At 35.1% G+C, this 23,173-nt stretch overlaps 1 protein-coding gene across 15 annotated transcripts in view; it reads right to left on the bottom strand.

Annotated features, from left to right (window-relative positions):
- Positions 1 to 895: 895 nt before the first annotated feature.
- LOC115217028 (AT-rich interactive domain-containing protein 4B) overlaps positions 896 to 23,173 on the bottom strand; it is a 143,269-nt gene continuing 120,991 nt past the window's right edge. For 9 of the 15 annotated variants that reach the window (XM_029786568.2, XM_036507720.1, XM_029786565.2 and 6 more), the window contains 6 exons: positions 17,787 to 17,879; positions 17,518 to 17,595; positions 10,302 to 10,352; positions 6,181 to 8,343; positions 3,300 to 3,379; positions 896 to 1,314 (listed from right to left, as the gene is read on the bottom strand). In XM_029786568.2, the coding sequence (XP_029642428.1) occupies positions 3,327 to 3,379; positions 6,181 to 8,343; positions 10,302 to 10,352; positions 17,518 to 17,595; positions 17,787 to 17,879 (2,438 nt within the window). In that variant the 3' untranslated portion in view covers positions 896 to 1,314; positions 3,300 to 3,326. The remainder of the gene's footprint in view (positions 1,315 to 3,299; positions 3,380 to 6,180; positions 8,344 to 10,301; positions 10,353 to 17,517; positions 17,596 to 17,786; positions 17,880 to 23,173) is intronic. The other 6 variants (XM_029786573.2, XM_029786574.2, XM_036507723.1 and 3 more) reach the window with 4 other exon arrangements.

Below are 23,173 nucleotides of genomic sequence, written 5' to 3'. Positions count from 1 at the left end.
AGAAGACCAAGCCAAAGAATATAGTTTAGAAATTCATTTGTCTACACTAAGGAAGAAAAGATTAAAAGAATAGGTGGTTTCTTACATTGGGAGGAGTAGGAGGGGGAGGAGGATGTTGTGATATTCAACCCTTTCCAAAGATCGTTAGCAAAGTATGTGAAGTAGTTACAACTACAGATTAAAATTAAGTGGTGGACTCCACTTGTTTAGAATTTACTGCAACACCACATTGAATAATAATAATAATAATGATAATAATAACTACAACTATTTTTTTATTATTAACATCATCATCATCAACCCCAGAAAAGAAGATGGTACATGTAAACTGAATGTTAAAAAATGGTTATTTATCAATAAGAATTATAGATTAGATAGATAATTGGATAAATTAAAATTAAAATTTGAATCAATGTAAGTTTTTCTTAATTGGCAACATTACAGCACTAAACACATTTCAAAAAGAGATTTTAAAACTGAAAATAAAATAATTTATAAGATACATACACACACATGCATTCGGAGAGATAGTGCTGCGAAGAAATTGGAACAGAAAAAAAAAAAACAGAGAGCAAAAAGAAAAATGTATATAAATAAATATTTCTAAGCACATAAGCGCCAAAACCAATTGATTAAAGGAGAAAATGTTTTGGTGTGATGATAGTTGAGGAATAGAGTGATTGTTTCATTCATTACAAACAGTGAGCCTTTTAAAATTCTTAGAAAATGTTCAATTACATCACACGTACACAGCAAATAGATTGTGAGGGACGGAGGATGGTATGGTTTAATCGTGGAGTCAATGGAAGCAATCATTATCATCATCATTGTCAAGAGTGTTGCTGTCACAGAGATGGAAAATTAACAGAACACTGTAAGGGTTTTTTTTTTAAAAAACTTTTTCCATAATAGCAGTAGTAACAGTAGGAGTAAGTGTTTCTAGACTTTCCCTTGAATTTCTGTATCAATGAGAAAGGATTGCTGAAACAAATACACAATTCTGAGAATTTGTCAAATATTACCGTTTCCATCAAAAACTCTTGTTGTCAAGCTACCATAGCTAAATCAAAGTATTTCACAAGTTGGAGACTTTATATTTGAGAAGTGCAGTAGCCTTAGTAGCGCTTGTCTTTTGATATGAAGGCCAGAGTGTTAGAGTAGAAAGTATAAAGAAAAAGTGCAAGCAGTGATGATATGATAATTATATGATTATTGGCATGGAACTAAAAATATGTGACCACATCTCTTAGGGTCATTTCGAAATGCGTTCTTCGTGTCAGACAGTTGATGACGATTGATGTTTTTCCATACAATCTGAAACACAATAAAAACATTTGGGTTAAATTTACACAATATAACGGTTTCGAATTTTGGCTCAAGGCCAGCCTTTTTGGGGAAAGGGTTAGTTAATTACATCAAGCCCAGTGCTCAAACTGTACTCGTTTTATCAACCTCAAAAGGATGAAAGGCAAAATCAGCTTTGGTGAACTTAAAATCAGAATGTAAAGACAGACAAAATGTTGCTAAGCATTTTGTCTAGTTGCTAACCATTCTGCCAGTTTGCTACCTTAAATTTACATATTTTGGTTTCAAATTTTGGCACAAGGCCAACAAATTCAGTGGGAGAGGTAAGTCGATTACATCAACCACAGTCCTCAATTGGTACTTATTTTACCAACCCCAAAAGGTGAATTTGAACCCTGAAAGTAAAAACAGATGAAAGCATTTTGCTCGCTGTGCTAACAATTCTGCCAGCTCACTGCCTTAAATTGACACAATATATTACCATCAATATTATTAAAATAAATGTTTAAACAACCCCATTACATTGTCCTGATATGATGTTTCATTATTGCTGTGAATAGACTGTCAAGAAATATTCATTAGGCCAGCATCTCATATATTTTAGTCAATTGTCTCTAAAAATAGAAATCTTTGTCTCATCATTCTGTCTCATCACTTTGCACCGATTTTCTGCTGTTTACACCTTATCTTCAAATACCCATTAGGCACTTTCTTCCCTCAAAAGCAATCAAGTATGTTTCATGTTTTCAATCAAAGTCAATAACTTACATTTGTATGGTCATCAGTGTCACTTAGCTCTACAAGTTGCTTGCATTTGTTGTATTCATTCTTATGTTGTTTGGTAATCAAAGTTAATTTAATTGTTTTGGTTCAATTGAAATTCAACATCAATGGAAATTGTAGCTGTGATACCAGTGCTGGTGGCACGTAAGAGAACCATCCAAACGTGGCCATTGCCAGCGCCGCCCCAACTGGCACGTAAAAAGCACCATCCGATCGTGGCCGTTTGCCAGCCTCCTCTGGCACCTGTGCCAGTGGCATGTAAAAAGCACCCACTACACTCACGGAGTGGTTGGCGTTAGGAAGGGCATCCAGCCGTAGAAACATTGCCAGATCAGACTGGGCCTGGTGCAGCCTTCTGGCTTCCCAGACCCCATTTGAACCGTCCAACCCATGCTAGCATGGAAAGTGGATGCTAAACGATGATGTTGTCTGACAAGTAGTTGTTGTGTCTACATGCCTGTAACTTGGTGGTCTGGCAAAAGAGACCAATAGAATAAGTGCCAGACTTTAAGAGAAATAAGTACTAGGGTTGATTCATTCATTCATTCAACTAAAAATTCCTCAATGTGGTGTCCCAACATTACTAAAGTCTAATGACTGAAACCAGTAAAAGGTAAAAGATTAAAAAAAAACTATTTGATCAAGAAACACGAATGGTGTGACTGTGCCTCAACGGTTGGCTATCAAAAGTGTTATGATCCTGCCTTAATGCTGACTAATGAAATAATCATTTATTTCTACATAACATAAAAAACACCCACTACACTCGCGGAGTGGTTGGCGTTAGGAAGGGCATCCAGCCGTAGAAACACTGCCAGATCTGACTGGGCCTGACGAAGCCTTCCAGCTTCACAGACCCCAGTTGACCCGTCCAACCCATGCTAGCATGGAAAGCGGATGCTAAACGATGATGATGATGATGATGATAACAGTGTTTCATAATATAATCTAAGTTTTCTAATTGCTTGTTTTATTGTAAACAAAATACCAATTCTGAAGTATTTGTAAGTTAGAAAATAATAAAATTTTGTTTGAAGATAATGGCAAAATAACTGAGCATAAAAAGGGTAGAAATCCAACACGCAATAACTATGTATAAGTGTTCAGAATTTTGGCCACACATAAGAAACTTGGAAAATATATATAAATGTTTTGCTACCCTACTCACACAAAAATATGTTATATACATTAAGAAGAGAATGTTCCCTCACCTGTTATAAACTGTCTCAGAGTCAGTTCTACACAGAGTTTAATGCTTGTTCTGAACAATCACTTACGAGATCTGGAGATTCTATAAAAACAGAAATAAACCAGCATGGATCAATCAAATCAAAGATGAAGTGAATGAAGGAATATATGTAAATATAATCAATATTTTAAATTTCAGACATGTACTTGTGTGGAAAGTCATTTGACCTGAGACTGTGTATTCAAACTAAAACAATCACAGCATGGCACAGGTATGGCTGTGTGGTAAGAAGTCTGCTTCTCAACAACATGTTTCCAGGTTCAGTTCCACTGCCTGACACTTTGGGCAAGTGTGTTCTACTGTAGCCTCAGGCTGACCAAGCCTTGTGAGTGGACTTGGTAGGTGGAAACCGAAAGAAGCCCATTGTATGCAAGTGTGTGTCTGTGTTTGTCCCCCACCACTGCTTGACAACAAGTGTTGATATGTTTATGTCCTTGTAACTTAACAGTTCAGCAAAAGACACTGATAGAACAGTCTTTACTCTTTTACTTGTTTCAGTCATTTGACTGTGGCCATGCTGGAGCACCGCTTTTAGTCGAGCAAATCGATCCCAAGACTTATTCTTTGTAAGCTTAGTACTTATTCTATCGGTCTCTTTTGTCAAACCGCTAAGTTACGGGGACATAAACACACCAGCACCGGTTGTCAAGTGATGTTGGGGGGACAAACACAGACACACAAACATACACACACACACACATATATACGATGGTCTTCTTTCAGTTTCTGTCTACCAAATCCACTCACAAGGCTTTGGTCAGCCCGAGGCCATAGTAGAAGACACTTGCCCAAGGTGCCATGCCGTGGGACTGAACCCGGAACCATGTGGTTGGTAAGCAAACTACTTACCACACAGCCATTCCTATGCCTATGTACTGGGGTTGAACAGTTTGACTAAAATTCTTCAAGAAGGTGCCCCAGCATGGCTGCAGTTTAATGGTTGAAACAAGTAAAAGAATAAGAGAATGGAAAATGCATATTAACCATTCAAAAACATACAAAAGCTTAACTTCATTTCATATCAAAATTTTCATTATACTAACCTTGAGGAATTGTGTCAGTGACCAGGTTGCAATTAGTGTAATGAAAATTTTGACACAAAGTGGAATTAACAGTTTGCAATTAGTGTGATGAAAATTTTCTTTTTTTTTTTACAACAAATGGAGTTAATAGTTTTTGCGTATTTTTGAATGGCTAATATATGTCTTCTATATAGTAACTATCAATATTTGGAACTATTTTCAGATTATGAATTCAAAACCTTCCAAACTGAAAACAACACAAGGAAAGCTCTTAGATCTGTAAATTTTATATATGTACGGTTAATCAGGAAAACGAAAGGATAATTAATAATGACACACATAATAATAATAACAACAACAACAGGTGCAGGAGTGCTTGCATGGTAAGAAGCTGGCTTCCCAATCACAAGGTTCCAGGTTCAGTCCCACTGCATAACACCTTGGGCAAGTGCCTTCTACTATAGTCTCTGGCAGACCAAATCTTGTGAGTGGATTTGGTAGACGGAAACTGAAAGAAGCTCGTCATACACACACACACATATGTATTTGTGTGTGTGTCTGTGTTTGCCCCTCTTACTGTTGCTTGACAACCGATGTTGGTGTGTTTAGGTCCCCATAACTTAGCAGTTCCGCAAAAGAGACTGAAAGAATAAATACTAGGCCTAGGCTTACAAAGAATAAGTCCTGGGATTGCTTTGTTCAGCTAAAGGCGGTGCTCCAGCATGGCCGCAGTCAAATGACTGAAACAAGTAAAAGAATAAAAGAATTTCTACTCTAGGCACAAGGCCTTGAAAAAATTTTTGGGAAAAGGGGACTAGTCAATTACATTGACCCTAAGGCGTAACTGGTACTTATTTCATCGCCCCTGAAAGGATGAAAGGCAAAGTTGACCTCAGCAGGATTTAAACTCAGAATGCAACAGTAGACGAAATACCGCAAAGCATTATGCCTGGCGTGCTAACGGTTCTGCCAGCTCTCCGTCGTCAACAACAACAACAGTAAAAAAAATATAAAAACAACAACCCAAAAAGCAAATAGAGTTCCCTATGTTTCGATATATTTCAAATGTTAGAAGACCAAAATAATACATTCAGTATTTATCCTGAAATCATAATTTTTCAGTCTTCAAACTTCTTATTAAGGTTCTTTTGGTATGTCCACAAAATACAAAAGAGAAATGTTCAGAGGAGTTTCAAATTGTTACGAACAACATTAACCATGTATTGCCCCCCCCCCCCCACCACCACCACTACCACCCAAAAAAAATTATGGTCTCAAATTTTGCCATACGCAACTGGAACTTAATTTATTGACCATGAAAGGATGAAAGGCAAAGTTGACCTCAGTGAAATAATAATAATAATAATAATAATAGTAGTAGTTACTTAAGTACTTAGTTTGTGATGTTCATTTATTTCGCAATATTTTCAAAGCAGAAAGGTTTCATAGGGAAATGAATTTGGTTCAGTTTGTACAGAAAATTAATCAGTGTGTTAAGAGCCAAGTTGGAAATATCTTTTATATTTACATCAACAGGCTTCACTAGTATTATGGTCAAATGGAAGATTAACATTCTAAGTAGACAGAAGAAATTACTGTATTTATCCATGTATAAGTTGAACCATAATTTTGCATTAAATCTTGATACAAAATTTGATCCCTTCATAGCTTTAAGCTTTGCCCCATGTATAAGATGCACCTCAAGTTTTTTCCAGTTAAAATCAAGTATAAAATAGTGTGATTTATACACAAGTAAATATGGTAGCCTTAGAGATTGTGAAAAAAAATGTATGTTAACAGTAGAAGAATGAAGTTTAATACCTGTTTTCGATTTTTCATCCGTGCTGCTCTTGTGAAGATCATTGCATTCATTATTAACAGACTGGTTATTGCTGTCTGGCAGATTATTAGAAACAGTTTCCTTCAACGGATTTTGAGAGGAGGAGGAGGAGACAGAACCTGCTGCAGCTACACCCTCAGTTTTGGAATCAGAGGCATTAGACTCATTGGAACTCTTGTACACCGATACTGTTTCAATATCATCTTTGACACTTAATTTCCAAGCACCAGCGTCTTTGACAGTCTGCAATGTTTCTTTGATTGTGACTGCACAAACCTCTGCAGTTGGATAAAAAACATCTCTGCTAGTATTGTCATTTCTCTGCTTCGAAGCATCAGAAGTAACATTCGAACAGTTTTCGGAACTATCTCCAACATCAGCTTTACTCTGGTCTTCTTTCACTGGTGCTTTTTCTTCTTTATCATCTGTCTCCCCACTAGTTTTGGTCTCAAGGTTTTCACTTAACTCAGTTGATTCAGTGCTAACGTTTTGTTCAACGGATTTATCTAATTCTTGTTTACAAATATCGTCTTCTATTTTGACATCTACTTTCTGTTCGTTAACAATGCTTTCAGTGTTACACACTGAAGCCTGGTCATTAACAATTTCTGTTTTTGTATCAGTTTCTGGGTTTGGCACTGTGGTTTTTTCACTATCTTCACTTTTTGATGCTGCAACTTCTTTGCTGCCTGTGTCTTCACTTTTCGACTCTTTGCTGCCTGTATCTTCACTTTTCAACTCTTTGCTATCTTTATTATCAACTACATCGGTTTCCTTAATTATATTTTCTTCTTTAGCTATTTGTTCATTAGAATTATGTTCATTTTCAGATCTAACTGTTTCTGTAGTAACTTTGGTTTTAGAATCAGAATTCTCTACCTTATTTGCTGATTGTTCATTGTGACTATGAACACTTTCATCAGATTTTGTTGCCAGTGGGTCTAAATTAGTTTTTTCTAATTTGTTGGTCTCAATATCTGCATCAGGAACAAGGCTATCTGAATCTGATAAACTTTTTGTAAATGCTTCTGAGCTATTTTCCGGTTTAGCATCACTCTCATCAACAGCATCACCATCAGCTTTATCTTCACATTTGTCATGGCAATTTAATCCTTCGTTATCAGTCTTAGTCAATTTATCAGGATTCTCAGCAACTTTCTGAGAATCTGATTTGCAAAGATTTTGATTTAAGGAGGAGGAGGAGGAGGAAGAGTCATTTAATACTTTATTTTCATGGACCTCATCTTTGTCAACAGTATTAGCGGAAAATTCTTTAGCTGAGCTGCTACTCAAAATTGGGGGTTGAACACTTTTGTTCTTGTTTTGAACAAGAGACTCTTTGGCTTGCTCTATAGAGGCCGGGTTGATAGGTTTGTCATTTTCTGATGGAGCATTCAAAAAATCTGGTGAGGTGGGAACAAAAGCTGGGGCTTCAGGATTTAGCTGACAGTCAAGTCGAAGACTTTCCTGTATTTTATCAGTGCTATCATAAACCAGATGACCATCTTCAACGCAATAGTCATCCTCATCGGGACAGTCTTCCCATTCCTCACCTTCCACCATGCCATGTACAAGACCATAATTGGCTTCATTTTCAGCATCTTCATATATACCACTGTAAAGCTCTCCATCTTCAATATATTCGTCTTCCAGCATAACACCCTCTTCATCATCATCATCATCATCATCTTCGTCGTCGTCATCTTCCTCATCATTGCCACAGTGAAGGTGGTCACCATTTTGCAGGTTAATCTGAGACTGGTCCCATGAATTCTCCTGTATGGTATCCCACATTTTTTCAGCAGGAGCACAGCCTGATGTAGGACAGGACTTACTGTAAGGAGAGCTTACGATAGAATGTGATGTCTGATCATATGAAATAGGTATGCTAGCTGAAGCAATTCCACTACCACCGACTGACCGTAATGCAATATTATCGTTATCAGAGTATTCAACTTCTACATCATCTCGAGCACCTGGAGCATTGTCTATCTTTACAACAAGCAGATCCCTTGTACACTCAACTTTACGAGAATCACTAGCAAGATTTGCTGGTATGATACGACTTCGAGGTGGTGCTGTTATACCACGACCTCTTCCACGGCCTCGACCCAACAGCTTCTTTCCTTTATCAGCTTTCTCACCTAAAACAATAAAAGAAAATGAGAAAAAAAAATAATACAAATAAAAACATCTGAAATCTACTGTTTTCCACATTTTTAAAGTTTTAATAATGAATATCTGATCATCTGAACCATTAAATGACTGGCACTCCTCTCCATTACCTTCAAATAGTGCTCTCCAGAGCTAATTTCTATCCCCACTAAACTCTTATCTCTTTCCCTCTGAGCATATCTGAATCTTTTGAAATCTGCTATTAATGTATCCAATCCTTAAAAAGTACAAACTTTCTGACTTTGCATCAAAGCCATTTCCAACATATCAACAGTGATGGTAATATTCTTCCTTCAGTACACTAAATTTGTCCCTCTTCATCGACCAGCATAATGATTCTATAGAGCCAGATCTGCAGGGGCCTCGCTCTCTTTAGTCACTAACCAGTAGGTCCTTCATCTTGATAACTTCATTGAAAGCAATGTTGTAGCAATAAACATTACCAAAATCATAACGATATCCAGCATGAAAACCTCCAAGCTAAGTTGAGGCGTTCATCTTTCCTTTCTAGGATTCGAAGTTCCTAGTCTGACTGCACCATCGCAACATATCCCAACGAGTTCCTTCAAAACCACCTGCTACTGACTGTGGTGAATGCTAAGGCTTAGTAATCTCTCCTATACTCTCCTTACTGTACATTCATCAACTGCTTGCTGTCACTTCTAAGCAATTCATATTCCTATACAGACAAAAGAATGCTTTACTTCTCCTTGGCCTTCTACTCACTTGTCAAAGACCTCAAACAGGAACATTCAACAGGAACATACCAGCTGAGTCACTTTCCTACATGGCACAAACACTTAATCATTATGAATGTTCACATGTTAAACAATTTGTACCTCACATGATCGAGAATAAAACACAACGGAGGTTCCAAAGTTGCTACAAATAAATGTTAGGCCACACAGTCTCTAATAATAACCCCACCTCCCATGTATAATACTGCCAAAAGTGCATCACAAAAACTGATTCTTTTTTAGAGCCAAGAAATACTTAAATGCCAGTCAGTTGTTGACTTTCTACAGAATCCATGTAACTCCCATAATGAAGAACTGTTCAGTGCTATGAGACACTTCAGTGTTGCTAGATCTAGATTCACACGATGACATGATTGACCAGACTATTGAATGTTTGTTATACATTACTGATCAGAAGGCTAGGATTACCCATTTACAACTCAGTGGACTGAAGTAATATGAAATAAAGTGTTTTGCCCAAGAACATAATGCACTGCTCAGTCCAGAAATTGAACTTGGGATTACTAGATTTTGAGTGCAACACTAACCACTAGGCCTTCACTAGATTACTTGAAATAAATAACTTACTAAGAAAATTCTCAAAGGAAAATAATCTTACACATGTGGGATAAAAGATCCCTTATTTGAAACACAGTTAAGGGTTAGTGACAGGAAGAAAATCTGGCTGTAAAATAATAACTTCAATAAGATATACGTCTAACCCAAAGCCAGCATGGGAAAATGGACATTAAAAAAAAACACACAAACTTTACACCACTATCAACTTTATGTCACTTATAACAAGATTAAAGTAGAGTTTAGTTCTGTGTAATAAACAGTTACTAATACTCCCAGTAGTTGTGAATTTGAAAAGGTTCAATGAGATTGCTATTAAGTTTTTAAAAATCTATCATTTTAAAAGTGGAATTTATAAATGTACATTCAAGATACTCTGTAAAGTGGTTGATGTTAAGAAGGGCATCAAGCCACAGAAACTATGCAGAAGCTGACAATGGAGCTTGGCATGGTCTTCTAGCTTGCCAGTTCCAGTTGAAACATCCAATTCTTGCCAGCAAAGAGAATGTTAAATGGTAATGATAATGTTGATGGTGATATTGTTGTTTGAAAAGAAAACTAAACGACTGTGTAATTAGTTATGACAAAAATATATAAATTTAATTAACACCTACCTATTCGGCTAGGGCGCTTCAATTCAGTCACTTCTGCAGGGCAAGAAACTACTGCAATATTTACAATATAATAAAAATGTTTTGCAGGTTTACAAAAGAGGGCAAAATGGAAGGATATTAAAAGAGAAACAAAAGCAACACATATAGCAGATATCTAAATATATTTTGTTTGGACATAAGTCAAAATATTATAGATTAATTCTCATACAAATTGATACTCACCAAATATAAAGCATTTGTCACAGTTTGCTAACTTTTATAACATTTGAATTCCCAGCTAGAAATATTCAAAAGTCTAAAAGGATCTCAGGAATACAAGAAAAAAACACACCCCAAAAACTATTTACTCATGGAAATATCAATAGAAAAAAAATGAAAAAATTTAGTCACACAATACTATCCTATAAACATACATACATTTGAGTCCACATCAAGGTGTCTGGAATGAGATCAAGTTAACTAATATTCCTCAAAATGGCAGTTAAGATTTGTTATAAGTAAGCTATAACGAGAACATGTGTGAGTGGAACAACAGCAGGTAAGCAATATTATGATTTGTCAATACAGAAGATGTTGTATCATAAAATAGGTAAAGTACCGGAGGCGGGGTGGGGGAAGAGAAAAATAAATAAATAAATAAAAACCTGTGGTATTTAGAGACATTCCTGGCTCAATTCTCACTGAGTATGAACATGTTTTTTTTTTCCTCCAAATTATGTGCCAATACCAAAAACCATAATTTATAAATGTAAGTAATGCATTAAGAACACATAAATTAATATTTACTAATTATTATTACTAATAATTGAAGCTATTACAAATATCAGATATTAGTTACAGAACTTAGATGAACCAAAAAAGAAAAGACTTCAAAGAAGAAAAAAACGAAAAACCCTACATTACAAGAAATAGATTTCTGTAACTATTTTTCTGAGATAAAAATCATTATTTTAGAAGTATATATTGTTTGAAGATAATTTGCTACGATTATCATTAGTTAACATTTCCAGTTATTCCAGAGGCAAAATTCAAGGTAACAAACAAAATGCATAATGCTGCATATGAACTAATTATAGAAAGAGTGAAATTTATAGAGTCAATATATAGTTACAAATAAATAAATATGTGACTAGATTTAAAAGTATACCATATATTATGTAGAACACATTTAGGCATGCTAATTGTGAGGTGAAATGGCATCAAATTTTTGTATCAAGATAATTTAATGATTTAGAGTCTGTAAGCAACATTCCAAAAATGAGCTTATTTAAATATCTCACCATCTCTCTCTCTCTCTTTTTCTAGATAGGAAAGACATGTATCCACCTCTTCAGCAAGACACTTGCTCCTGTCTCTCCACCATACTTTCAGTCCTACACCCCACAGAGTTGAGGTTTTGTCATATGGGTACTCAATGATATCACCAGTGATGGGGCCATGAAAAAAGCACCCAGTACACTCTGTAAAATGGTTGGCATTAGGAAGGGCATCCAGCTGCAGAAACCATGCTAAAACAGACAAGTGGAGCTTAGTGCAGCCTACTGTTCATCAGTTTATATCAAACCATCCAAGTCATGCCAGCATAGAACAAGAACCTTAAATGAGGATGGTGAGTTGCAATTGAAATCACAAAGATTCTTAACTGTAAAGTAATATGCAACAATTAATATTAAATTCTGAAACATGATGGTCTAAGAAAAAAATTAAATCTACCAATGTAGTATTATTAATAAATTTAAATATTCTAAACTATTTGAACCACTAAAGTGAATTAACGTTTTTAAAAGAAAATATTTTATCTTGTTACTTAGGTTAATGTACAACGCTTAGTTTTGTTTAGTTTATTATTATCAGGTGTTATTTACTCTCAGCATGTTCAATATCATTTGAGTCTTTTCTCAGCCTTCATACACAATCACCGAAAGATAGTTTAGTCCAGTCCTTGAGGTTATCAAACCAGTTTGCCTTAGAACTTCCTTGAGTGTTTGCTATTTATCTTTCCTCCTAATAATGCTCTTTAATTACCTTGTACTCTTAGTACTTAATCACATTATTGTGATTGACCAGACAATCAGGTCTTGTTATATGCCACTAGTCACAATGTGCCTTGCATCATTTTACCTTTCAAATGATGCCACCCTGCTGGCTATGCAAGCAAGCAGGCCCACCTTCCCCCTGATCAAAAAGCTAGTCAATTGCAGGGTCACCCATTTACAACTGAGTGGACTGGACTGGAGCAATATGAAATGAAGTGTTTTGCTCAAAAACACAATGCACTACTTGGCCCAGGAATTGAGCCCAGGATCTAGAGATCATGAGTGCAACACCGTAACTGCTAGGCCACTACATAAATATTAAAATGTGGCAAAACAGTAACTAGTTTCGGAAATACAAGAACTAACATCATATATTGCACAGGTTAATTATTACATAAAACCATAAGTAAAAGATGATGTTCTATAAAGATGCTTTTAGTGCAAATGTATCTCGTACAAAATGTGCTTAAACAAGAAGTCTCAGGCTGTGAAGTGTTGCAATGGAAATACTTGATCTTTTGTTTATTGCATAACACAAAGAAAGTTTAGATATAGCATGCTGATGGAAATAATCAAATGCATATCAAAAATATGCTCAATAAAAAAGGAGCCAACAACTTGAGGAATTTGATATTAATGGTCGTTAATATCCTCATGCACAGGAGACAAGGAAAACTGTGCAACAGCAGCAGTGCTATCTCTATCAGACCAAAGACTTCTTGACAAAAACATTATTCCTTGATAATAAATTATGAATTCTAACAATTTATTCCTTAATTTTCAAATGCTGCCATGAATTCTAACAATTTATTCCTTAATTTTCAAATGTTGCCAAGACAACCAAATTGATATGAACTTGAAGAATTAATCCATATAAACACAACACAACACAGAAATATGTATACAGATGTAAATAATTCATTTATGTACATTAGTAACATTTTCTCCCATGTCCAATCTATCAATTTTAATGCAATATATATAACACTCTCACTCTCCAAATCTTTTCTCTTTTTATAAAAATCTTTCTGTCACTTCAAACTCAACTCACACAACTTCTCTCTCTCCGGAGCAAATAGATTTTCCTCTTCATCTTGTCTTTGCTTTAATAACTCTTATGATGACTCATTTGGTCAGCTTCATATCTACACCGTCCTCATACAATTACATCATTCTTACAGTTGATAAACAGCAGTCATAACTAATAACCTGTCTAACAAGTAAACAAGTAGTTTGATATAAATACATGTTAGGACTTCACACTTTTTCATTTCTTCGTGTATTTAATTACTTAAATGCTTCTTCATAACCACACAAGTTTCCCCTATGCCATCCATACAATTCATTCAGCAACAACTTGCTGAAATTAAATGCTCCCTTCTTTTGGAAATTTCTTCAATTTTTTTTTTTACACTTGTTTCAGTAATTGCACTGTGGCCATGCTGGAGCACTGCCTTGAGAGGTTTAGCTGAAGGAATCGACCCCAGTATTTTGCAAGTCTGGTACTGATTCTACTGGTCTCTTTGCCATAGCATTAAATCATGGAAACATAGACAAACCAACATTGGTTGTCAAGTGGTGATGGGCAAGGACACACACCCTTAAAAGTCTCAAACTCTTCTCAAACATCAACACTCTCCAGAACTAATTAAAACTGTTTCTCAAAAACCTATGCTTGATTTTCAAAGTTAGAAAATACACTAGCTCCAAACAGTTGCCACTTACATGACAGATATGCTTACACATAAACTAAAGATTGTATTGAAAAGAAACTCATCTAATGTTTTGGCCATAACATTTTCCAGTCACTAACAAACCAACAGCCTGTCTCTTCCCTCTATCTATATAGATGTACAATAGTGGTAAACAGTGAAAACAAGTGCTCAACACTGCATTTGGTAGATACTCCTTATTTGTGGATTAACAATTAATGCCACCAACGTAGAAATTTTGCAACTTTCCAAACCTTCCATATTGGATGAGATTCATCCAACATAGGAGCCAGTTACCGATACAGACAAATATACATACACATTATTTACATTTGACAGTTATTGGTCCTCATCTTGTTTGTTGCTAACAGTTTCGGCTGATATATACCCTCCAGCTTTCATCAGGTGTCTTGGGGAAATTTCGAACCTAGGTTCTCATTCCGAAGGTATTTTTCAATGTTATTATTATTATTCAGGTCACTGCTTGGAATCAAACTAGGAATCTTGGGGTTAAGAGCACAGGTTACTAACCCCATGATTCCTAGTTTGATTCCAGGCAGTGACCTGAATGATGATGATGATCATAATAATAATAATAACAACAACGAAAAATACCTTAGGAATGAGAACCTAGGTTCAAAATTTCCCCAAGACACCTGATGAAGGCTGGAGGGTATATCAGCCGAAACGTTGTGTTAACAACAAACAAGATGAGGACAAATATCCGTCAAATGTAAATAATGTACATATTTCCTCATCTCTTAAATACAGAACTGTATACGTACACATATATATCATTTAATGTTCGCAACATTAAAATAAAAGCTACTAATAGTTTATTGCAATGGAGACACTGATTTTTATAATGTGCTTTGTATTTTTATAACTTTATAATGTGCTTTGTATCTCCAAGCAATCTTCAAGCTCAGGGAACATGGTTAGTTAATCCTACTAAAATGGAACAGCAAACAATGTGTGTGTGTATGTGTATAACTTACTCACAAGATACAGGAATCTTATATATATATATATATATATATATATATATACAATTCTGCCTAAATAATGGAACTACAGATACAATATCCCTGCATATCTCACGTCTCTTTTCATTCCTCCACTTCATTCTCTATTACATTTTCTAGAATAACTATTGCTTAACCATTTTCTCACACAGTCTCCAATGAAGGGATATATAAAATATCCCGGAAACAGCTGTAAGACCTATTTATAAATGTTCTGAAATTTTTCACAGCTCTGGATTTTTATCTCATTCTGTAAATTTTTATATATATATTTATATATACCTGTATATTTGCTGCTTTTTTTTTCATCTGGTCTATAATTTGTAGATTTATAAAACTGTTCACTTAACGATTTGAGGTTAATATTACAATTTAATAATTCCGTATGAATACAAAGACACATTTGGTCAGCCATGCATAATTGAACAACATACAGAGAGCAAAATAAAAAGAAAGAAAAAAGTGAGTATATTTCATATTTTTCACAGTAACAAAACAGATTTTTCTGAGAACAAGTCACTTAATAAGAAATACAAAATATACTGTCGATAAGGTGAATAAAGAAAACAAATATCCAAGTTATATGTGAATTGAGTAAATATATAAATTAAGAATGAATACACACACACACAAATATAAAATGCAACAACTTAGGAAATTATATTTTGTGAAATAGCATTATCAAATAACCAATAAGATGCAAAATGTAACAAAAATATTCAAACACAAAATCAAACTGACATGCAACAAAAAATAATGCGAAACAGAATTATGAATAATCAAACAATCCTAATTTAAACCAAAATCATTAAGAATAAACATTTCAACAATAAATATCTGTATGAGTGAGTAGAAGAAAGAGAGAACAATGAAGAGAGTTTGTTTGTGTGTGTGTGTGTGTGCATGCACACAATCATGTACAAGTGTGACTGCGTGTTTTATATACATAATGGAATATATATTCAGCATTAACACCATTCGTCCTATTTTTTGCTAAACACTGAAGAGGTAGACCAACAAGCAATTATGTAAACCTGGCAGTAATTTATTGAAACACGTATATGTTTTATAAAGCATAAAATACCATATATTTTCTGTATGCTATGAATACTAAATACATATATATATATATATATATACACATATCTATCTATCTATCTACATATATCTATCTATCTATCTATCTACATATCTCTATCTATCTATCTATCTACATATCTCTATCTATCTATATATCTCTATCTATCTATCTATCTACATATATCTATCTATCTATATCTATCTATCAATCTACCTATCTATCTATATCTATCTATCAATCTACCTATCTATCTATCTATATATATATATATATATGTGTGTGTGCCTGTATTGGTTTATATAGAATAACGAATGTTGTATTCAGATAAGATATGAAGAGAAAAAATTTTTTTTCTTAAATTAACAAAATATATTAGCTTAACTGTCATGTATTAAATTTCGCATTTAATTTTAAAATGTTTCAAATTCCAATAAACGTGGATTCGATGTCAAAACACTTTTACAAATTGCATTTCCCAATATCACTTTTCCTTCAATTAGCCTTACAACCTAACACTTCTCCCCAACACACTAAAGATCTGCTTGTCTGACTATGTATTTTGATTTCTGTGTGTGTGTATGTGTTTGTGTGTGTGTGAATACACTCTTCTAGGAAAACAAACAAGAGAAAGAAAATAGATAAAGAGGGAGAGAGAGAGAAAGAGAGAGAGCTACAATTAATAGATCCAAATCCTGAGTTTCATGCAGTAAATTTTCTCATTGGAATGGTTAAGTATTTACAATAAATCAAACATTTTTTTTTTTTATTTGGCACCTTATTTCTGTGAGGAAAATTTTGTAATTTAAGCTAAATTAATTCTCATAGCCTCGAGATGTTTTTGAGATTTTGAAATCACATATTCATTCTATTTAAAATTCTTTCTTAATGAAAATATAAAAAAACACACTTATTAAGTGGCCGATTCTCAGAAAGTTTTTTTTTTAATGAAACATTATGTTAGAAAGTTTTCTTTCTTTTTTTTTTATTTTTTTTAAATAAAATATTATGTCAGAAAATCTATGAAATGGAACATAGCATTTAACTGACAGAATGAAGGCTATAAAAGTCAGGATATGAAACTCTTATTAATCAATTCCCACTTCACTGACACACATATATATATTTATGAGTGAAGTGGGAAGTAATTTAACACATAGTCACAAACATGCATCAAGCACTCTAATGTAATTGCATAAATGTCCTATATAATTTGTGTGTGTTTTGTGTGTAAACATGCTTGTATACTTGAATGTGTGTGTTAGCAAACCACAAACAAACAGTTTTTTTTTTAAAAAGAACATTAGAAGAACACATGCAGCAAATATCCAGCATCAGATAAACTTAAACAGTTGATGCAGGTACCTTTGGTTCCAGGGGCTTCACCCCTCTGGCGGTCATCTCTTTCGCCACGGTCAAAACGACCACTGCCAATTCGACCAGCTAACAAGAAGAAAAAAGTAAGGAATCTGTTTAATTATGTTATTAGTAAAAGAGAGAAATGGGTGTGAAGAAGATTAATAATAGAGACATGGAGATTTATTTATATATATAATATATATAGGATAAGGAAACGAAATGAATGAAAGTATAAAGAATTCCTTCATTGTCATTTGCGTTGGCATGGTACCTACATAGTAGTCCTACTTTTTGTCTCCTTTCAGGTGATATGCTTTTCTGAACGTTTGAACAAAGCCTCATCTCTTCTGACACACAGACAGACTCCACTAGACATACAGGAAACAGGGGGGAAAAAAAAGAAAAAAAAAAAAAATTCAGCAAATGAATTTGGTCTAATTAATGTTCCATAATTAAAATGATGGGAAATAGCAACATGTAAGATGGTTTAGGAAACAAGAGGAGGAGAGAGATCAATTGGTCTTCATAACAAGATATATATATGCGCACCTCTATGCAAAATAATACTATCTAAGAATGAATTCTGCAGACTATAGATTCCCCATTAATCCAGATGTCTCTTTGAAAATGGTGTATAATCCTTTAGCATTCAGATTACTCTGTCAAATGAAGGTGCATGGCTTATTGGTTAGAGTATTTAGCTCATGATCGAAAGGGCATGAGTTTGATTCCTGGGGGTGTGTTGTGTCCCTGAACAAGACACTTCATTTCATGTTGCTCCAGTCTACTCAGCTGAAAAAAAATGAGTACTACCTGTATTTCAAAGGTCAACCATGTCACATTCTGTGTCACGCTGAATCTCCCTGAGAACTATGTTCAGGGTAGTAGTCAGCCACTCGTACATGAATTTCATAAGCAGGCAGTTCTGTCGATCAAATCAAATGGAACCTTTGTTGTTGTAACTGATAGAGTGACAGTTAGTTACAGTTACTACAATTGTGACAGTTAGTTACGGCCACTATTACTCCTTTAATATATTTTAGACATATTAGCAATGCTAATTTATTCACATTATTTTGAATAAATCATATATTATCATGTAGTTTTGAAATTTCAACTATCTGATTGTTTATATTTAGAATGACATTGTAAGATAGGTGTGAGAGGCTGGATCAAGCCATTTTGAACATAAAACAGGTAGAATATTTGGGCCAGATAATGCTGGTTTAACTCTAACAGGATAAATTATAAAATCTTCAACTGGATAATCTCATTTGAAAATGGATTGCAAATTTCCTAAGTAATATACAATGAAATGTGAGGTTTGTGAAAAACTTGTGGTAGTCAGTGTCAGGGGGAAAAAAATTACAGTTTAATAACATTCATAAAATAGATTGTTTGAGTGCTGCAAAGAGAAAGGAAGTGTAATGTCTTAGCGTAGAGATTTCATCATCAATATCATCATCATCATTTAATATTCATTTTCCATGTTGGCATGGGTTGGACTGTTCGACAGGAGCTGGCAAGGCCAGAAGCCATACCAGGTTCTATAGTCTGTTTTGGCATGGTTTCTACAGCTGGATGCCCTTCCTAATACCAACCACTTTGCAAAGTGTGTCTGATCATATCATCATCATCATCATTTAATGTCTGTTTCCCAAGCTGGCATGGGTTGGATGGTTTGACAGGAGCTGGTAAAGTGGAGAGCTGCACCAGGATCTAGTCATCCATTTTGGTTTGGTTTCTATGGCTGGATGCCCTTCCTAATACCAACCACTTTGCACTTATAGACTGAGCGGTAACCCAAGGAGAAGGCTGATGGCCTGAAATGTTGAATGACAGTTTTGAAGTGCTACTTCTAGGTGTTGCTCTTGGCATTTAGAGAGTCTGAACTGGTGCTGTTACATAACAGGTGCCTTGTTCCACCAATCTGTAACATATAGGTTGAGCTTGCATGCAATCCAGTAGATGGAGTTAGTAGTGGGAAAACTGTGTTTTATGGAGAGCTACCATTGGGGATAACAATCTGGGGTAAGAACTCTTAAATGGAGAAGACAGGCTTGTGTCTAATCATATCATCATCATCATTTAATGTCTGTTTCCCAAACTGGCATGGGTTGGACGGTTTGATAGGAGCTGGTAAAGCGGAGAGCTGCACCAGGATCTAGTCATCCATTTTGGTTTGGTTTCTATGGCTGGATGCCTTTTGTAATGCCAACCACCTTACAGTATGTACTAGGTACTTGTTAAGTGGCATAGATATGGGTGCTTTTTACATGGTGCTGGCACATGCCAAAGAAAACTGGTAGAAGGGATTTTTACAATGGCTTTGGAGAATGAGTGAATTTGTCCAACAGACAATGACAGCTGTTTAAAGTAATTCCACAAGTCAACAATTCTCATTTACTACTGAACATCTTGGGCAAGTCTAACTGACAGCAGCACATCCAGGCCTGTAAAACTACTCTTGAAGCACAATGATTCCAGTAATGCTGCTATCTCTACATTAATACCAGAATTATTTTGGCAGATCCCTTGCTATCAGCCAAAGCATAAAACAACAGTCGTCTCCCTTCGATTGACAACGAGAATTGAATGCAGGATTTATTTTGTTCCTTTGAGCTCACTACACTTCATATATTGCTGGCCATCTGCCATGTCATACTTTGAGAATTTATCATCACCAGCATTGACTGGCCAGAGATGCTAAAAAATTGAAAGCCTAGACCAAAAATGCTTCTGGAATCTTTCCTTGGCTGTATACAATGCAATTCTTAAATTGTTGTCACTCATCACTTCTGCTAATGCTTTATGGGGTGAGGTGACTGAGTCTAGGATATAAGATTGCTGTGAGCATCTGGAAAACACTCCAATAGTCATCAAATCAAATATTACAGACACACAGACGGGAACAACATGCAGGTAAGTAGATTCACTAAACAAATTCTTGGGTGTTGTGAAGATAGAATAATGAAATAATCATTAAAAAAATTACATAAGAAAATTAAGTGACAATACTATGTATGTTAATACAGAGGTTTAGGCTAATAAATTTGATATAATCACTAAAAGACCACAAAGATAAAATGTATATAAATGATTGATAAACAAACACATATCAATGAAACAGAACAACTCTCAGAATATAAACAGATTTACAGGTAAAATAGGAAGACCATTAGGTTACAGGTAGGTTTTATAAATTAAACTCCTTACCAGAGACCTTTTCAAATCAAGAATTATTGAATATAGCTCTTATGAGAAACAGCTACATACTATGAAAATTATGTTCATGGGAGACAGATGACCACACAAAATACACAAAACACTAAAATAGAGACCAAGTCCTTGCAAGTCAACCAAACACCTGGGGCTTAGTACTTGCATACAGAGGGACACAGACCCACCCACCCACCCACACAAACATAATTACATAGTTAAAGCTAACCCCACAACTCATGAATAATCTGGTATGATATAAAAAAAGAAAACATAAAATGAAAAAAAAAGCATTACAATAATAACAAGAGCACTCAGAGAGCGCAAACCTCCACCAAGGCAATACCAATGTCCTCTCAACGATTAGCCAGGGATGATTTTTAAAATGAGAATATCTAGAATAAACTCAACTGCTCTCACAAACGAGAATACTAAAAATGAACCAGACTGCTATCAAAAATTGAGTTAAAAAACAGGAAAAATAATTCAGAATCCTTGTCCGGTACCAGACTGATCCCAAAATCTAATCAGTTCATGCCAGTCATGAGGCCAAACATCTCTGAAAGTTTCATCCAAATCCATCCAGTGATTCTTGAGACATCTTGTCCATGTACAAACAAACAAATATGACTGAAAACAATACTGCCATCTTTGCTAAGGTGGAGGTAATAATTCTCTCTACTATATGCACAGGGTCTGAAATTTGGGGGAGTGGCTAGTCAATTACATTTAACCTTGTTTTCAATATCTTTAACTTGAAATCATAGTTTTAGTTAATTTTCCATGTGAAATGAACAAGTAATTTCTCAAAATTTAATCTTCAATCAGGTTGTGTGGTTAAGAAACTCACTTAGCAACCACATGATTTCAGGATCAGTCCATTGTGTAGCACCTTGGGCAAGTGTCTCCTACTACAGCCCAGGCTGACCTATGCTTTGTAAGTGAATTTGGTAGTCAGAAACTGTGTGGAAGCCCGTCACGTATACATATATGTATTTATTAGTGCGTGCATCTATCTTTGCTAGCTCTTGTCAAATCATCCAACCCATGCTAGCATAGAAAACAGACATTAACCTCTAGCATTCGGATTAGTCTGAATGCTTATTTATTCACACTGTCCTGAACTAATCATGCACTATCTCATAACTTAGAGATTTTGATGATGTGACTGCTTACTTTTAGAATAACATTACAGGGGGTGTATGAGAGGCCAGATCTAGCTGTGTAAAGTTATAAAAACAGGTAGAATATTTTGGTCAGATATGGCTGGTTTAAATGATGATGATGATGATGATAGTTGAAGATTACACAGTGTATTTATTCAGTAGAATGTAAGACAGGAAAGAATGTGAATGTAAAAGCTTAATCTGCAAAAAAGCATTCAAACATCTACTGGAATGGTATTTAGTTCCTATCAAAGGATTTTATAGAAGTGTTAAGAACTTAAGTATTAAATGACATTTACCAGGGGGAGCCTCTACACTGAGACTTGATCTGTTAGAGATAGCAAGCAGTCAAACCAAACCGTACCATCATGGAAAAAAAAAAAAAAAAAAGAGACGAAGGACACATTGGATATTGTAGTCCTAGATACACTGTTTGAAACTGAAATGGGATGGCCATAATCAGAATGCCTTGATCATAGATTAAACAACTAAAACATCTAGTGCAGAATAACAAAAAAGTATTTATTCAAACATTTACAACCAGAAGCTGACTGCTGAATGAGTTTCTTAAATCTTTATCATCAGATTTGGAACATCCATGCTGGAATTATGTCTTCGCCTCCTCATTATAATCTAAATTTCTGCAAGATTTATATTTTGTTACAGTTTATAACATTTTGTTACACATTAAGGTGTGTAACCTAGCGATTAGGGTGTTACACTCATGAGTAGAAGATCAGGATTTCGATTCCTGGACCAGGCCATGTGTTGTGTTCTTGAGCAAAACACATAAGTTTACACTGCTCCGTGATCACTTTGATATCTGAAACTTGTCAGGTCAGGTCCGATGTATGCAGCATCAGATCCTACTACTGGTAAACTGTAAACCAGTACAACCTGTCAGTGGGGTAGAAAGGGCTCCTTAGCCGCAGTGAAGGCAATCTGTCTAGGGAGATAACCTTACAATAAATCACTCGGTCCATAGCTTAGAAATACTGGGTTGACGTCCAGCGGGAACAGCTTTGTTTCATGGAGGAAGAAAGATCTTCTTTAGTGCTTGGTTGAACAATGCTTTCCAATGTGTGTAGTAGCGGCACGCGCACACATTATTAGCCATTTGAAAAGACTATGGAATTTACAAGGTCTTGACCACGGTCGAACAATGATGATTGATATCTGATGTGTAGCACACCTTGTACTTGTACAGGTAATGTTGATTTGATGGAGTGAATGAGCTAATGTACAACGCAAGCATTTGCTCACTATAGGCAAATAAT

This window comes from Octopus sinensis, linkage group LG11 (genome assembly GCF_006345805.1).
Source record: "Octopus sinensis linkage group LG11, ASM634580v1, whole genome shotgun sequence".
In the NCBI taxonomy this organism is placed as follows: domain Eukaryota; kingdom Metazoa; phylum Mollusca; class Cephalopoda; order Octopoda; family Octopodidae; genus Octopus; species Octopus sinensis.
The sequence above is the reverse complement of the archived record's forward strand: the minus strand, read 5'-3'. Positions and strand labels throughout refer to the sequence as shown.